General features: G+C 40.7%; 1 protein-coding gene and 1 non-coding gene across 2 annotated transcripts; one reads left to right on the plus strand and one right to left on the minus strand.

Annotated features, from left to right (window-relative positions):
* The first annotated feature begins 407 nt into the window (after nt 1–407).
* Nucleotides 408–18,929, plus strand: smtnl (smoothelin, like). The gene is made up of 9 exons (XM_078792891.1): nt 408–1,113; nt 12,380–12,461; nt 14,560–14,817; nt 14,891–14,947; nt 15,008–15,068; nt 15,139–15,288; nt 15,362–15,485; nt 16,027–16,178; nt 17,896–18,929. Exons 1-9 carry the CDS (start codon nt 565–567, stop codon nt 18,020–18,022), a joined length of 1,560 nt encoding a protein of 519 aa, XP_078649017.1. The 5' UTR covers nt 408–564; the 3' UTR covers nt 18,023–18,929.
* trnap-cgg (transfer RNA proline (anticodon CGG)) lies at nt 5,885–5,956 on the minus strand. The gene has a single exon. It is a non-coding gene; the product is annotated as a tRNA-Pro (tRNA).
* Nucleotides 18,930–19,581: the final 652 nt, after the last annotated feature.

Below are 19,581 nucleotides of genomic sequence, written 5' to 3' on the forward strand. Positions count from 1 at the left end.
TTCTGGAACAAATTAATGACGCTAACCAATATTCCACCCTACCCCGTTGGTTTACACAGTGCTAAGGAATCAACCCGCCTCCATTAGCCCCCTCCCTTAAACTCCAGTTTCTTCACCTCAGCCTTCCTCGCCGCTCCCTCCCCTTCTGCTCCCTCTTCCAGACGAGGAGTGCTCAGCCTGAAAGTTTAAACAAACCCAAGCAGGCGGCACAGAGCTTACACACTCTCTCCGTCTCACACACACACACACACACACACTGTCATCCAGCTGTGATGTGTAAGGCAGAATGAGGCTGAGGTAAGTTGGCTGCAGCTGTTAGTCACCATGACCTCATCGCTGGGTTTTGTGAGACTTGCAAAACTCCTCATAAATGTAATCATGTGAGTCCATCTTTTTTTGTTTCTCATGTACTCTTACAGAGAACACATCCACACCTGAACAGCAGAAGTGTCTGGAGTAGCGGCAGCACCGAATGAGACATTAAGCAGATCAGTCCTTTGGCCACCACCCTCACCTTCTGACCTCCAGACTGAAAGATCCTCACCAGAAGCGACAGCTGACCTGATGGAAGCAGCAACCCTGGCTGAGATGGGAGACTTGTGTCATGCTCGCTCTTCCACCCCAGACGGAGAGACAGTATGCGAGGCTCTATGCCGGCATGAGAACACCCTGAGGGATGCCATCAGGGAGATTCACATGGATGTCAGTGCCTTTAAGCTTGGTATGGAGCATCGCCTGGAGGAGGCGGTCAGCCTGAGCGGGACTCTCGGACGAGCCGTGGCTCAGCTCCAGCTGGAGAACCACGAGCTCAGGGCTCAACTGCAAGCTCTGACACGACAAGTGGAGCTCCTCGGTGGGATGAAGTGTGATCCCAGCAGCAGTAAGAATCGGCTCAATGACGTCCACACAAACCAGCGGGACATTAAGGAGGCCATCGGTCAGAGTCACACCTGCCCCGCGTCCACCCCTGTCACCTACACATCTTCACCCAGCTCAAGCAGTCCGCCCATCGGGTCAAGAGTTTCCTCCATGGTGACGAGTCCTGGTTCTAGTAGCAGTCCGTCCACTACCCGATTCTCCAGTCGAGCCACATTTGCTCTGTCCAGCAAAACCGTGAGTACTGCATCTGTGCACAACATTCCTCCAGCAGTTTTTGGATGTTGCAATTAAGCAACCCCTCAAATTCACACAGTTTTGGTCTGAATTTTTTTTAATTCTTATCTCCAAAAATAGGCTCTTTTTTCCCCCACTTTTAAAACTCATTCACCATAAGTCTGTAATCATTTTCAGGTAAGATGTACCAGCCCACAATTTGTATATGTTTATGTCTGTATGCTTCACTGTGCTATCACATTTTTCAGCAGTCCTTGAACGCACCATAATTGTGAAAAGTGGAGCTTAAACAGCCAAACCTCAATTTTTGTATTACCCTGTTTATGTATTATTTGTTTTTTTCCTCAGTTTTTGTATACTGTCTGTTTTTTTTGTATGGAACATAACAAATTCCCAAAATCGAGCCCCCAAACAAATCCCCCTTATACTTTAGTGACTCACTGTCCGTGCATGTGTTATTGAGTGTGGCCGCTAAATAACCCGCCATGGGGCCAAAGAAAGTTACAAGTGCCATCACTTTGATAAAGAAGGTAAGAAACACTATTTAATTCAATCTCGCCGGGACATACGGGAAGTCCGTATCAACAATAAGCTCTATCCATTCGTTTTTTATAATTATTTTGTGTACGTAAAACAGTGCCTTGGCTGCCACAACTTATTAAATCCATCTCTCCATGGATCATCTTAAATTATCATTCATTGGTGGTGAGTACCAATACATTTTTATTATGCCAGACTTAATATGTAGAGCTTAAACCTGGAACAGGTTGCGAGTAAACAATGGCAGTTAAAGAGAGAAGAGGATGGTTTTGTAGCTGAATCTAATCTAATTATGACAACAGTCACTTTTGTTGAAAATGTTGATATGAAATCAGACATGAACAGTACTGCAGTAGGCAAAAGAAAAGTGTTTTTAATCAGTTATTTATAAACTGTCAATAAGGTTACCCTTCTTGGAAAGTGCTAATTACATATCAAAATGTAGTTTCTTCTGACACAGTTGCATTGTGTTGTATGTCTTACATTGAATTATATTTGTATTTTTAGCTCAGCTAGTCTTTTCTTGTCCATGGCTTTGTTGATCTACATTGTTGTCGTATTTGTACTGACCACACTGCGGCCAAAAAGTCTATGAAACATGGATGGGATTTTACATACAATAGCAGAGGAGGTTATCCTGTAATTGCAATGCAATTTTCCAGGTTAGGAAAGAGCTGTTGTGGTAAAGGGGCAGACTGAGAGTGCATTTGGAGCTACAGTATGTTGTGTTGTGGCAGTCTGGATGACTGTGGTTGGACGGCACAGCTCCATGATGCTTTCAGGTTAATTGTTGCTGCTCCTAAATCTGCTGTTATCAGTCTGCACTGGAAGGCTCATGTGTTGCTTTTTCATTCTCCAATTCGTCCGAAGTTCCAGTTTTTGTTTGCTTTTAGAGTATTTTCAAGTCTTCACACTCTTTATTTACTTTATTTACCCTTTATTGTGAATGTCGTCAGTTCATTTCCTCCCATGTTCACACTTGTTTTCATCCATCCATTTTCATTGGCTTATCTGGGTCCCGGTTGCAGGGTAGGGAAGTCGAGACTTCCCAGTTTTCAGCCACCGACCTCAGTTCTATCTGGGGAGGGGGGGCAGGAAGGTGTTCCCAGGCCCACTGTGAGACATTGTCTCTCGACATGTCTACTCCCAGATGAGCCACCTCCTTCTCCGACAGAGACGTGACATTCCAAAGGACCAGATATGGCAAACAAAGACTGTCTTACCCAGGCTCCTGCGCTCAACTCCCACCCAACATAAATAGCACTGGACCCTTCAGGTGGTGGGATCCATGGGAGTATGATCCCCCATTTAGGCTTAGCATCTTAGCATCTTCTGTGTGTGCTCTCACAAAAGGCCAATTTGCCTTGGGAGAACCTTACCAGAGGTATTTAGACCCCAACAACTTCTCCTAGGGTCACTTGGGTACTCAAACCCCTCTACCAAGTGTAGGTTGTTGTTCACGGATCACCATTCATTCATTTATTACATGGCACTATTTAGTGGTAAATTACTGACCTCATTACTCCACCAGACCAAATAACAAAATGTCACTTTATCAGTCTGTCACATGTGACCACATACTTTCTTTTTGAAATCTTCTACAATATTTTAGGTCAACTATGTTTGGATTGAAAGCGGATTTATCCTCCACCACATTATTTTATTTGGACAACCTTGGAATAGCCTTGGAATATAAAGTCGATTTTTTTTTTTTATAAAACAACAGTGAGGGCTATCAGTTGAAATACTGCACAAAGAAAGACTCATATAAGAACTTTGACTTTTGGCTATGTCCTGTGTCTTTGGAAACCTAAGGATTCTTGCTGAGACATCCAGCCTGGTCTTTTTTTTCCACGAGAGATAATCCCTGGAAGAATAAGGAAATTAGATTGAAAATTTGGACGGGTAGAATCCAAAGTCACAACAAGATTATGTGACATATTTGTATGAACTGGTCCACGTCCCGGTGGTTTGGGATGGTTGGCAACCTTGCATGGTTGGCAATAAAAGCAATCTTCTCCTAAATGTACTGCAAAAAAGGTCAGTAAGGATAATTCATAATTCCGCCTACGGAGAACATACTAACGCCTTGTTTCTAAAATCACAAATACTTAAACTTGCTGATATAGTTCATCTTCAAACAGCTAAAATAATGCACAAGGCTAAAAATAACCAATTACCTAAAAATGTAATCATCCAATACTTCTCTACAAGAGAGGAGAAATATGATCTCAGGGAAGAACTACATTTGAAACACTTATATGCTAGGACTACGTTAAAAAGCCATAGTATTTCAGTATGTGGAATCAAACGATGGAATGGATTGAGTAAGGAAGTCAAACAATGCACAACGATGAGCCAATTCAAGAAACAATACAAGCAGTTGATGTTTGCTAAATACAAGGATGAAGAGTCTTGAACCAGTCATGATGTGCTATATATATATCACTATATTGACACTTACTATGGTACCCATTATGTCATTGTATGGTCATATCACCTCGTACTTCGGTACGGGACAAAAAAATTACAAAATTAAAAAAAATATATTTAAACCTTAAACTATATTAGGAAAGCAGGAAGTGAACAAATGTAACAGTTACTGATTGTAAAAGTAGCAGATGGAGGGGTAGGATTTAATAAGCTTTGCTTCTTCCTACTCCTTTTGGACATGTGGAACTGTGAACTGATTATGTGATGCATTCAATTGTAATCTGATGCATGTTCAAATGAAATTAAACCATTACCATTACCATAACCAACCTCTTTGATGCATTGGTCCTCTGCATCAAATCCATTCATCTTGCCAAGGTCTCTCTTAAATGGGCCCCGGTTTTATTTTATCATTACACTTTTGCCATGAGTCAGTAGTGTCATAATAAGATAACAGTTTTCTAGTTTTGAGTGTCTCCAGTACTGTAGCTTCTGTGTTGCTACAGTATCTATGCAAATAACTACAGGTGCACAAACCATCATGTACAAACAAGTTTTCACAGAGTGCATTTTGCCTCTTGTAGCGACTGTTTGGTGGCTACATCAGAGGAATGTTATCCGCTGTGAAATAATGTGGCCAAAGCAAAACAAAACAAGGGCACCTTTGTTGTTGACTCTGTGGGAGATCCCCCCACTGTCGGTCAAAAGTTTCACTGGGAGTGTTCTCCTCTGCACTTGCTATAATGATTTGTTTCTTTGGGGGTTTTCTCATCCATGTTCTCAAACCTCAGCATGATTGCAGCTTTCACTCTTCCTGCTGTGGATAACATGCGGTACAACTGGCTGTTCGGGCAGGTCGGTTAGGATTGACGCACTCGCACTCACACACACACACACACACACACACACACACACACACACACACACACAGACTTCAGGAATTTTTCATATCTTGAATCCAAGCTAAAGGTTTTTGTGCCAAAGTGGTGTGTACGGGCCTGTTTGCCTCCAGATCACACACACAGAGGTGGAAATCACAAATCGTATTGCTGACATGTCTTGTTTCAGTTGAGGAAAACGATGGCGACACCTCTCTTCAACAAGTCATTCCGTCAGTTAGAGTGTTTGGCCAATTGGTTCCCTGTGAGTCTTAATTCTCCTGCATGACTGTGCTGAATGTATAGAACAAGGTCTACACAGAGATGGTTAGATCTAGGAAAGTCTTAGAATAGTCGACTATTCAATTCGGAGGAGTATGATTAGTCTGACTATCAATCTACCTATCCTGAGATTGATGTTCTAGCTGTCTAGATGTCATCGTTCTTCACGGATTGATCAAACTATTTGATAAATGGACACTGTTCATCAGGTATGTCCCAATCAACATAAGTAGGTTGGTTTAGGAGTTATTTAAAGTGCTCAACCCATCTCTTCTTGATATCCTCTGGAGTTCAAAGAAGAACACCACTCTTTGATCTCACGGGATTAAGGTCTGGTGTTGTGCCATAGACCACATTGGTCATTGCATAAAACTCTCTCAGACTTAATTCCTTTGTGTTCTGTTCTTGCCTCATCAGCAGTCTGCTGGAACCACTTGTTCTTAAGATTTCTGATCTTATCAAAGGTTGTCGCTGCACTAGCCATTGGGTAAAATCTTGGGGGCAATGAACGGTCTGACCCAAAGACAGAACAGCAGTGGTTCAGATGGAGGGGAATAGAATTCCAACCAGGAACTCTTTCATTACTGGACAATATAAGATATGCCTCCTGAACAACACCATCCAAAGACCCAAAGAGGGGGCTCGTCCGGGATTTGAACCCGGGACCTCTCACACCCGAAGCGAGAATCATACCCCTAGACCAACGAGCCACATTTCTATGGCCAACATTTATGTTGTACCAGGACAAAATGCATACAGAAGATGCAGCTACCATCCTGTCCAGGCAGAGATCTGACCCCTCGATGTCCTGATGCTTGGTACATTGGTACGTAATGCATGTTGTCAATCAACATAGAGTATGGATGAGCTACATTTCGGGACATGACTTGGCAGCACATGTTATATAAAAGACCATACCTTGATACCTTATCCACTCTCCCACTCCCACTATCGCTTACTTAACCCTCCAATCTTATCCCTGAGCCTTATCTGCAAACATTCAGCAGACCCTGCAGCCATGAAGCTTAGCCAGTCAGGAAGATGGATTGATTGTGTTCAGGGAACTTTCATGTAGTGATCCCGGTCAAAGAAAATGACCTATTTGGTGCTAGAGGCTGTTTGTTTAGTGAGTGGATTTAATTCTATGTTTAAAATGTTGAAAGAAGAAACAAGTAAAGATAATACTCCCCGAACGATTTTTCATAGAAACAACCCCTTTGGCACTATTTAGTAGAAAACTAGGAAACAGACTTGATGACAGTTCCACGATATAAAAAAAAATATTGCAATTAATTTATTCTCACAATACACCAAGGGCCAATAAAAACATGCTGTGGGTAGAAAATGGCCTCAGGGCCACACTTTGGACGCCTCTGGTATAGGGTTTCATGGCCCTGCTCTCTTTGCAGTTTTTCCCAAGGCAAAAACTATAATTATTCTCAATAAAAGGTATCATCGGTAATAAAAAAGTATATAATAATTCTAATAAATCTACATTATTTCTTATGGGAAAAATTGTTTAGTTTTTTGTACATTTCAGGTTTGGTCTGACATTTCTGACCGAATTAACTGAGATGCGTTTTATTTTTTAACCAAACCAAAAGATTGTATTACGAAACAAACCCCCTTCTGTTTATCTGTCGGGTTGTACCAACAAAAGAAAAGAACAAATGGATGTCTTTGGGGTGTTTTTAGAGATTGTACAGATCCCTCAGGTCACTTTTTGAATGAATGAGTGCTTGCTTGGTGTTTTAGTCATGGAAGGCTTTCACACGCTGTGCTGATAGTGAGCAGTAAAGCTGTTTATCTCCATAAAAAAAGAGATCTGACATTTACAAACTGTCTGCAGAGACTCCCCATATAACTCCTGACCTGCGCCAGAACCCATCCCTCCTGTCTTTAAGGCCAACCTTCCCCTCGCTATCTCTGAGTTTGGCTCCATTGTAAGGCTGGATGCAAAACCACACCCTCTGTGGCTACGAACGTAGCGATGTATGATTTAAAACATGTTTTGAGTCCTGTTTTGTTTATGCATTCACATGCAATGGTGCCAATAGCAAGACGGGGGGTGCTGTTTGATATCAGTAAAGGGTCAAATTGAGGGAACAGCTGAGACGAGAGCGAGCGTGGCTGTGTGTGTGAACACATGCATGGGGGTTTAACAGAGGTATGTGGCCACTCCCTGGCTACCCTCGGAGCTCTTAATGATTTCCAGACAAAAGACAGTGTTCCCGTCATCATCTCTGTGGAAGTTAATAACTGACCCACCGGTAGGACTCCCTCACTGCCCTCTGGGAGAAACTTTCAACGTGAAGGTGGTCTCTCCACTTGCACAATAATATAATGTGTCTCTGTGTGCATGCAGTCACCAGGCACAAAATTAGGTACACCATCACAATCTAATGGTAGGAAGCGGGTCCAGCAGATATGGAAGGGCGACCTTATGAGTGACCTTAAAAGTCTGGTATGCTGTATAGTATTGGGAGTCGATTCTGGTCATGAGCCAGTCTGCAGAAGTCAGGAAGAGCTGCAGTAATTGGAGGGATGTAACATCTAGAAAAGAGGCACACAAATGAAACACTAAATTACTATCAAATTAGAAAACAACTGGCCATGATTCCCAATTGCAATGAAACTAGCATGGAAGTGTGCATTTCAACTTGTTGAATGGTGATTGTGGTTGCTACTTTATCATGACGTAATGGAGGACATGTTGCTGTGTGACAGAGCTGCCAGGAACAAAGTTATCTCCTGCTGTGTGCTGAAAAATGGCCCTGAGGTTGTGGAGGAGATTTAGTCAAACTTGGCATGAAAACAAATGTGTTGATTAGTGCAGTGGTTCCCATATGTATACTTACATATTCTACTCTACTCTACTACTCATATATATTGATATTATACAGTGGAAACCACATGAGTCAGCCAACTCATCAAAAGTGTCCATCTAAGTTGATATATAACATAACATAACATTTCATAACATAACAGAAAAATGGATCTGCTTATGTCAACATGTGTTGTAGTATTGTTGACTTCATCATTATTGCTAATCAGTGTGAAGCAGCATTAAAATGTACACACAGCTAGCTAAAAAGCATGGCAGTATTAACCTGGATAGCACAGCAACTTTCCAACAAAATTGGAAACAAAATTGCTGCTATTTGACAGGAGCCAATCATGAGCTATGCGAAAGCTCCCAATAAGCTTGTCAACATATTGGAAATTGCAGGAGGTAGTTACTTAATATAACTGTCTGATTCACAGTGTCATCTTACAAGGAACGCTAAAATTATCACACAGTAACTTAACACTGAAAAGCTAGGTCAGTAGTATACAAGAGTGGCACCAATATGAGTTTAAAATAAAAAAAACACAGCTATTTTAATTTCAATCTATCATGCATTTTGTCGCAGGAAAGCATTTCATTGGTAATTGCTGCCAGGGTGCTGCAATGATGTCAGCCTCCCTTTGGACTTCTCAGTGATAAAAGTAAGGAGTTGTTCTCTTTTTATTACCATCTCATTAAATTCTTATACTTGATGGTGGCTTTGATAGGTATTTGTTTGTTTTGCACTAGTTATTTTCACCCCCTGTGGGGTTGACCCCACACTTTGATACCATCTTGATTAATGCTCTCACCTGCTGTGGTTTTTGGCAAGTGTCAAGAGAACCAGACCAGAGAACTGACTTATATTTAACACAATAACATAAAGATGCATAAACACTCAACAACAATATCAAGTTTTGAGGGCACGTTTTAGACTCGCACATTAGCATTGACTATTGTCTCATCAGTGTAACATTACTGACACCTAGTGACCAATGTAGAATACTGTTTGGTGGTTATGGAGTGACACACAAAGCAGATAACACATATTCAGTCAACATTCACACAGGAGCTGCTGTCGGCCACAACTCACGCCAGTATCTACTGCTAACAATCAGCTAAAACCACACCTTTTTTACAATTACATTATATTTTTTGTTGATTTTCATTTCATTTTAGGCAATTTTACGCTTCAAAATGCTTGATTTTAGTGACAAATACTGACTATGAACCACAATGTACATGCTAGCGACCACAGTCTTAAATAGCATCTGCGCTGAATTACCAACAACAGTGAAAGCTCTGATGTGCATAAACCATCAAATGGGGAAAACAATGGCCGACAGCCAGTGTGCTAAGTGTACCTGCCTTTTCAGCCTTTGAGTCATTCTTTGTACAATGAGCTCAACCTCATCTGGGGCCAATTATGTTTGTTTATATTGTCGCTGCCTGTTGTCGGCACTTCTGGCCTGTAGTTATTTACTCACATGTGGGTTGTTTCAGTGTCTGATATTGGTTTATTCAACACACTGTACATGTAAATGAAACAATATGGCACAGGACAAACATACAACAGCATAAGACAATGTAGCAATATCAAGAAATAATGCCATTATTCCCTTTTACTGTAATCAACCGATTTGTTTCTAAACAAATATGCACAACCCAACAAAAAAAACACAGTAGCTAACATTAATATGTACTATATAACCTGACACTGATACTCCCCTTGGTATTGTTACTATCAATATTTACACTGATCCACCCCACCTAGGATGAATTTGTGGATGTAAGTCTTTATACCAGAAGGAAAAAACAATGCCAGTAAATTTGATATTGTTTTTAGATTTCATTTCCCGTATGCAGCAGAGTCCGCTTTTTGTCATACGTTCCCGACCTCTCACCCAGCACATCAGACCCCCTCCCACCCTCAGCGTACTGCATCACTGCCAGGAACCGGGTAGCGCAGGAGTGGAGGCTTGGGGGAGGGAGGGAGTTCAATGGATGGGAGTCTATTGTTGCCATATGTTGGAGATTGAGTGTACATAGTGGGGACAGCGGGAGTGAAAAATGAACCCAGCAAGCCTTACCTTTCACGCTTGCTTGGGTTGAAAAGACACAGAGAACAGATTGTCTGTACAAGTTTTGTACAACTCTCTGATGTACATCTTGAACTGACCTACAGCAAAGTAAGACTGCTGGAGCACAGCATCGACATACAGGACACACTTTGGGAATGAATGACAGAATTTTTATTTATATATAATTATTTAGCCTCCCTGATAATTCATTTGGCTGGAGCCTATCCCAGCTGTCTTCGGGCGAGAGGCGGGGTACACACTGGACTGGTCGCCAGCGAATCACAGGGCACATATAGACAAACAACTATTCACACTCACATTCAATTTGGAGTCGCTAATTAACCTAGCATGTTTTTGGAGTGTGGGAGGAAACCGGAGTATACAGAGAAAACCCACGCATGCACGGGGAGAACATGCAAACGCCACACAGAGATGGGATTGAACTCTGGTCTCCAAGCTGTGAGGTCTGCGCACTAACCACCTGACTGCTGTGCAGCTATAGGAAACGTTTTCCATTTTAAACTTGTGTTGGTACATGTTTGTATATTTATTAGGTATACCTTTTGAGTGTGACTCGTTTAGTGTTCTATATAAAATTACCCAGCGAGTCAGTGAAACTGTGTCTGTTTAAGATACTGATACAGAGATGGCCGAGGGTGGAATTGAACCCTGGTCTCCTAGCTCTGAGGTCTGCACGCTAACCACTCTGTAGCAAAAGTTACAGAGAAGTATTTAAAACACCACATCTGTCACCACTATTTTTGATCTACCATGGGTCTTGAACCAGTGAGAAAAAATAGAGTTCCCAATGTGGGATTCAACATTTTGAGGTTATAAAATGTCAAGTAGATGTTCCCCAGTAATATAATCATACCATCCCTAGAGGTCCGCCTCATTGACCTGAGGTGTCCTGTCAGTGTGTGCCATGTGAAGTGTTGCAGTGTTCCACCAGCAAACCAGAGGTGGAGATAGTGGAACGTTTACAGGAACCAAAGCAAGTCAGCTATCAGGTTTCCCCCGATGACCCACATTGGATATCAGGAGAAGCTCCCCTTCCCACAGCACAGACGTGCAACCATTTGCTTCCCTCCTCCTGTTCAATAGCCAGCTGTTTCCACTTGACAGCCTTGTCCCTCTGCCTCATTTCCTACTACTATTCCACCTTTTTCATACTGTAATTTTCTACTAAACCTCCACAATGTCGTATAATGTACTGCAATGTAGTATATTTCTAATAAGGCCATTTAAGAATATACTGTACAGTAAGAAGCCGACTTCAAAACATTTCCCGCTGACACTAATGCTTGGCTTGTACACAGGGTGTCATTATAAACACAGTGATGAAATGGCCCAGTGTTCTCAGGCCCGCATTTTCATTTCCACTTTGACAGGTTGAAACACAAGCAGCAGTTCAGGTGTTTCTACCACGGCTACTTCAAGGTATACATCCCGGAAGCCTCTTAAACATTGGCACTGACCCCGTATTTGGGGCTTTAAAGATGGGAAAGTACCATTTAAATGTGTTTACTGCTTCAAGGCTTTTTGGGTTTAGAAATATCCTAAACAAAATCATAAATCAGGCTGCACGGTGGTCAAGTGGTTATTGTGCAGGCCTCAGAGCTAGGAGACACGAGTTCAACTCCACCGTCGGTCATTTCTGTGTGGAGTTTGCATGTCCCTGGACTCCGGTTTCAAAAACATGCTAGGTTAATTGGCGACTCCAAATTGTCCATAGGTATGAATGTGAGTGTGAATGGTTGTTTGTCTATATGTGCCCTGTGATTGGCTGGCGATCCCGTCTCTCGTTTGAAGACAGCTGGGATAGGCTCCAGCACCCCCCGCGATCCTCGTGCGGATAAGCAGTAGAAAATGAATGAAAAATCCTAAATCCTATTCTGACTGAAAAGACCATCCATAAGTATAGACATAGGCATGCACGGGCCAGCTCATTTTAGGGTGCGGGTTCGCACTCGTAGTCCGCTACTCTGTTCCATAACCAAAACCAGATCTGCTTTGCAATCAAGCTTATATTTTTATCAATGGACAAAATAATGCCCACAGTTACAGCTCTCATGTACATGACGCAAAACAACATGACGTCTTTACCAGCTGAAATATAAATAAAAGAATATAAATGATATAAATCTTTTTGAAAGTGAAAGTCACAGATGATTTCATGCTCCCTTCAAATAATAACTATGACACTACATGTATGTGTGTTCCAGAGTACTGAACGAGAGGAGCCGATCGACGTGGATCCAGCCCCAACCCAAGTTGGACTTGAAAACGGACACACCACATCAACAGGTACCCACAAGTGTTTCACATCATGGCAGTACAACATGTCCTTACATTCGGAACTCTAGCACAAAAGTGACGTCAACCAGTTTGAGTGATTTGACTCCTGGGGATCACTTTACTTGGGCATGGTGAGCGATAGGCTGTAAAAAGAGTTGAGTAATGTTTTGGGTGGTTGTGGGGGAGATTTGTCAAGTCAGGCAGATTAATGCCAGACTCTCAATCTCGCAGTGATGTCATCACAGTATTATTACCAGTAAACACGCACTTTAGTCCAGAAATGTTAAAAACACCAGACTGTTACTGGGATGCATGATGTAATACTTACATTTGAGTAAAACCAGTGCTTGATTAATGATGGCAGCTTCTTTATTTGCTGTTAAACTCCATTTTCAGTATTGTGGTCCAGGGACAGAAAGACGACAACGGATTTGACTTCACTCGTTATACTGTGTCCTGATATGAGGGATTATTGTCCAGTATAAAAGCGATCACCTGACTATGTGGCCGATCCGCAAATCAAATATGTCTTACTACTGTATTTTCCGGACTAGAAGTCGCACTTTTTTTCATAGGTTGGCTGTTCCTGCGACTTATAAATGAAAAAACTGTTTATGTTACATAAACACTGGACGCCTTTTCTGTTTATGTTTATTTTTGTGTAGCTGAATAAGCATTGTGTTAGCATATCTTACATCTATTCAGCCTGTTCTCTATTATTTTAACTTACATCTATTCAGCCTGTTCTCTATTATTTTATCGTTAGAACTTGCCCTCAAACAATGCACAATGATGAGCGAATTCAAGAAACAATACAAGCAGTTGATGTTTGCTAAATGCAAGGATGAAGAGTCTTGAACCAGTCATGATGTGCTATATATATCACTATATTGACACTTACTATGGTACCCATTATGTCATTGTATGGTCATATCACCTTGTACTTCGGTACCTGACAAAAAAAAACAAACAAACTATATTTGGAAAGCAGGAAGTGAACAAATGTAACAGTTACTAATTGTAAAAGTACCAGATGGAGGGGCAGGATTTAATAAGCTTTGCTTCTTCCTACTCCTTTTGGACATGTGGAACTGTGAACTGATTATGGGATGCACTCAACTGTAATCTGATGCATGTTCAAATGAAATTAAACCATTACCATTACCTTCCAAGAGGACGTAATGTCTGTTTTGGTCACGTAGTTTGTAAAATAAATTACCCGCAAAAATGCGACTTGTAAAAAATGCAACTTTTTTCTACCTAATTATGCACTTTTGGCCTTGTGCGACTTATAGTCCAGAAAATACAGTATTTACTTGTACCTACCTGTTACTGTTACACAGTTATAATATTACTGCTCACTGCCAAATGTTCTCAACCTGAAACACATGAAAGAGCGGGAACAGTTGGTCGTCTCTCCAACACAGCAGTTTATTTATTTTTTCTTATACGCAACTAAAACCATCGAGCCATTCAAGCATGCTCTGCTACAGGAAATAGCCATATCAAGATTATATATATATATATATATATATATATATAAATATATATATATATATATATATATATATATATGAAAAATATACATTGAAATATACATCCATTTTGTTCCCATTTCTAATTCGCTTGCACCTAAAATGGGTGCTACAGGCTGCCAGGCTTCGGTTCTCACCGCTAGCCCTGTTAGCATTAGCGAATATAAACATGTATATACACAGACTTTCTTTTCTCACATAAACAACTAATATACATGACAGAGGCATCAAAAGTCAATCTACATGACTATACTACATATCGTAGTGTACTTGAAAACACTTATTTTTCACCAACCTGAAACACATGAAAGAGCGGGAACAGTTTGTCGTCTCTCCAACACGGCAGTTTATTTATTTCTTCTTCACGGGTGTGTGTGGCCTTCCCAACAACCAAGCCGCAACGCCCCCCTGTGGCGCCACTGTGCAACAGCACCGAGCAGCGAAAGTGCCCTAGTTTCAACCAACAATTATAGGAAGATTAAATGAAAACCCCTTTGTTTTTGTTTTTTTTCATACCTTTACACAAGAACAGGTATTGATACCGTATTATCTCAACATGTTTCTCCAATTAGAACATTCCGTGTTGGTACCTGGAAAGAGGTCTCCACACGGTGACTTCCCCCATGAACACACAGCCCCGGTTGCCATGCGGATGGCCCACTTCCCCATCACTGCTACCACCAAGACAGCTGAAGCCAAGAGCTCCTCCGAGTCTCCCGGCAGCCCCGTTGCATCGCACGCATCGCCGGTCTCAGAAGCCTTCCCTCTTAGCCAATCAGCTGCCGGTACAATCCAGCCTCAACCAAGAGCAGAGTCCCCACTTCAACCAGGTGGTTATGAGAACCAGGAAGTACCTCGGTTCTAAAATGTGCTTAATATTTGATTTGACTTCCTTTTTGTTAGTGTCTTCTGTGAAGACATGGACCCCGATCAGAGCTGTGGGAACCTCACATCATCAAGGTGAGCCTTCACTAGCAGACCACGGTCATGTGATAGTGATGACTGTTATTATCTTTGCAGAGAAGGCGGGTTTGACTCCTGTAAAAACTGTCACTTACGCAGGGCTACCTCACCATGACAGGTCAGTAATGAATGACGTGTTTGAATGCAAGTAAGGTATGACTGGCTCATTATGTGTGTCCATGCTGCAGAAATGGTGGCGATGAAGGCAAAGACATACCCTTTGGGCTGGGGGGAGAAAGGAGGCGAGAGCTGGTGAGGTCACAGACTTTGCCAAGAAACATTGGAGGCCAGGCGCGGCGTTCCGTCCTCGAGAGGTTGGGCTCAGAAGTCAGTAACAGGTGAATACACTGCATCGCTCAGGATCAGTTTGGTTGGGAATACTGGATTCACAAATATTTTCCCTCTGTACAGTCACCCCAAAGCGGTGGAGTCCAAACCCAAACTGAAGCGTTCCCAAAGTTTTGGAGTTTCCAGTGCGAGCAGCATCAAGCAAATCCTACTTGAGTGGTGTCGCTCAAAGACAGTAGGCTACCAGGTCTGCTTATGTTGACTATAACTCTGCTTTACCGTGTCTTATTTTTATTTGTGATGAAAGTGTTTTATCACTTTCGAGTGACGGCAGTCGAGTGGTTAGCGCGCAGACCTCACAGCTGGGAGAACAGGGTTCAATTCCACCCTCGGCCATCTCTGTGTGGAGTTTGCATGTTCTCCCCGTGCATGCGTGGGTTGTCTCCAGGTACTCCGGTTTTCTCCCACATTCCAAAAACATGCTAGGTTAATTGGTGACTCCAAATTGTCCATAGGTATGAATGTGAGTGTGAATGGTTGTTTGTCTATAGTATGTGCCCTGTGATTGGCTGGCCACCAGTTCAGGGTGTACCCTGCCTCTCGCCCAAAGACAGTTGGGATAGGCCCGCGACCATCATGAGGAAAAAGCGGTAGAAAATGAATGAATGAATGAAAGTGTTTTAATATCATGTATTGTCTGTGTGTTGTGTTCCAGTCACATTTGACCCTGAAGGCGAATTGTTACACAATATCCTGATTGAGCTTTCTTTATCCCCCTTTCTCTGCAGAACATAGACATTCAGAACTTCTCATCCAGTTGGAGTGATGGGATGGCATTCTGCGCTCTGGTCCACTCCTTCTTTCCCAGCGAGTTTGACTACGAGTCCCTGTCACCGGCCAACCGCAAGCATAACTTTGAATTGGCTTTCGGAACTGCAGAGTGAGTCGCAGTAAATATGTGTAACGTCCCCAAGAAACCATAAAGCTTTAGCAAAAGGGTTAGCAATTGGGGTTATGGTTTTGGGGTTTGGGTTGGGGGGATGGGAAGATAAGGCCTCCTCCCCCCAAGAATAAGGAAGGAAGCGCAGTCCCTTTCCCTGGTTCAGACCCGTCCCCTGTCATTACTACCTCTTGAGTCCATACCCTAGTTTGACCTATTCCTTATCCCTATGGCTTATCTTCATTTCTAAGGTTTATGGCCTCAATGTTTGGGCTTTGGGTTAAGGTTAAGGATTTCCCACAGGAGGCGCAAGCTGGTCAGGAAATAAGAGTTTGGGTGTTAGAGTTAGCGGTTTTAGGGTTATTGGTTGTTCACGTTGGGGTCATGGTTAGGATTATGGTGTTGGAGTTAGCGGTTAGGGTTTGGATTGGGGTTAGGTTTGGGTTAAAGGGAGAGGGTTTGGGTTTGGGTTAGCTGTAGAGCAGGGGTGGGCAAACTACAACCCGGGGGTCACATCCGTCCCGCCAAGTGTTTAAATATAGTCTGACCCCCTCATAACTTTTGTTAAAGCAATGCGGCCCGCGAGTCAAAACATATGCTCACTCCTGCCATAGAGCAAGTACAAACATCACTTGTAGAATGAAGACGACTGCTTTCCAAAGCGTTGTAATCCACTCGCGGTTCAGTACTTAGCAGAGCTAGCAGTTGCATCTGCTGTGTGGGGAACAAATGACAAAGGATTTCAACGCAAATAATCTAATAATCTCTTCTACTTTATAACTCATTGCATTGTTTACAGTATGTTTATGTATGAAAACATAGCTATGCAACCACAGAACATCAGCCAATTACTGTGTGTATTACATCAGCCTAAAAACCCAAGACCGTAAAAACAATAATTGTGTGTGTCAGTTGTTAAAACCACCACTTGATGTAAGAATATATTATTCTCTGTATGTTAACACCATTCTCGATTTAAGCTGATTTGACTGACAAAATAATATTCTCCTACAGGATGCACAGAGTCAATCCTCTAGAAGTGTGTTGCCTTTACGTTGACCTCATAATAATATGAAAGCGGAGAGACTTGGTGGATTTATTATTATTATTTTTATTCATCACCCTTTCATTTAAAATCACGACTTAGCACCTACACAATATGACATTCGCATTAATCATATTCTATGCTATGTATTACAAGATTGTCAATACCCATGTGACTGTCGTGAAGTCTGGGCATATATAAAATACATATATTAGCAGTTTTTTTATTCATGAATAATTAATTAATTTAAAAGAAATCATTAACTTCTTAATCATTTGACACAATATTTAAAATTTAGTAAATAATTTTAGTAAAAAAAAATTGTAAAAAGAAATGTCAGAATATAAATTAAAATATATAAAAATATAAAAATAGAACAAAATAAATAATATAAATTCAAAAATAAATTAAATAAATTACAGCTTTTATTAAATTAAATTATAAATTACTACATATTAATTAAATTAAATTAAATATAGTATAGTAATAATAGTAATATCAATAAAAATATATTTATGTAAAAATATATAGCATCAATAAAATGTATGATATTAAAAAGAAAAAAGGATTTATTTATATATGTCCATCCATTCATTTTCTTTACCGTTTATCCTGTTATAGTATATGTCAAATGTAAGATTTAAAAACAGATTATCCTCATTTTGTTTCCAGAGTGAAGGCAAGCTGTGACCGGCTTATCGAAGTGGATGACATGATGATCATGGGTCGCAAACCAGACCCCATGTGTGTCTTCACCTACGTCCAGTCCCTCTACAACCACCTGCGCAAGTTTGAATGAACGCTCTTCTTTTTAAGTCAGGCGCTAGATTAGACTGCCCTCTTGTGGTGAATTGGAGAACGGTATAACGTGTGCGCGTGTGTGTTGTAAACCCATTCAATGGAGACAATTGTTAAAGTGTCATTTCCCAACAATTGTTGTTATGATTATCATATTTCGATGACGTTGAACTCAAGCTGTTTGTGCTTGGGTTGGCATTTGTGACAAATACATATCACATCAGGGTTTTCCATAAGGAATTTGTGATATTTTCCTAGCTTGTGTTATATGAATTTTTTGAAGAAATATAGTATAAAAAGTGTAATTTTAATATCCGACACTCCATTAAAGCGTTCGAAATGTTAAACAGCTTTAAAACCACATTATAATGGCAGAAATTAGCTTTTAGAAATAAGCTAGTTTACCGGAAACAAAGCCATTTTGGGGAAACTATAGCCTAGTTTGGATAGTCACATGACTACGTTTGTCACATGACTACGCATGTCTACGTGTTTGAGGACATTTAACAAGCTTTTGTGGTTGGAAAAGGATACGTCCGAAAAAGTAGTTTGCGTATGAATCATCTTAAAATAAGGCACAAAGAATAAGCAATGTTGTAGTGTTTGTCAAATGAAACAGAAAGATGATTTATTTACACTGTATGCTGTGATGTTGTTGTGGTCAATTAAAAAAAAGATATTATTGCTTTTCATACTTTTTGGTCAAAATAAATAAATCGGAAAGTGACTAAAACAGAATATCTATATATGTTTTAAGACAGACAATTTAACATTAACGTTGGACATTTTCGATTTGTTACATGTTTTCTTGTGTTTATTCGCTGGTGTCACGAGGCGGCTGGGGTCACGTGACAGAGCATCAGAGATTTACGATTAAATAAAGATTGAATTTGCCATGGTGATGACCAAACGAGGAATTTCTCTACTCATCTGAACAATATGTTTAAGCTGCTTGTTTATTATCTTTCTGAAAAAGGTATGCATCAAATATAGTGATTTGCAGAGGAAATTTCACTTTCAGATTTTAAAGTTATCCAAAAAATATTTTATTATGGTAAAATTTACTTAGAATTAATGTTACCAAAAGTATTTTTGGAGGTGTGGGGGAAGGGGTTGTTTATTTGTATTAATTATTAATACATAATTAATATTTATTTGTATAATTTTTTTGTATTTTATTATTATTTTTATCATTATTGTTTATTTTATTTTATTTCTATTATTGCGAGTAATTAAGATTACTTATTTAATTTTTTTTATTTTTTCTTGTAATTCAGGTTACTACAAATATTTGATGTATTAATAATTAATTCATTTAAATAATAGCTGTTGTTAAATGATACAAATGTATTTTCATATATCAAATGTAAAAAAAATTGTAAAAGCAATGTTAATTAAATAACCCCCTGCCTCTCATCCAAAGACAGCTGGAATAGGCTCCGGCATCCCCCCCACCCTAGTGAGGATAAGCGGCATAGAAAATAAATGGATGGATGAGCTGGATTGGTGTGTGTGTGTGTGTGTGTGTTTGTGTTGGTGGGCGGGGGTGTCCTACGAGTA

This window comes from Doryrhamphus excisus, linkage group LG8 (genome assembly GCF_037039965.1).
Source record: "Doryrhamphus excisus strain RoL-2023G ecotype Guam linkage group LG8, RoL_Dexc_Guam_v1.1, whole genome shotgun sequence".
NCBI lineage: Eukaryota > Metazoa > Chordata > Actinopteri > Syngnathiformes > Syngnathidae > Doryrhamphus > Doryrhamphus excisus.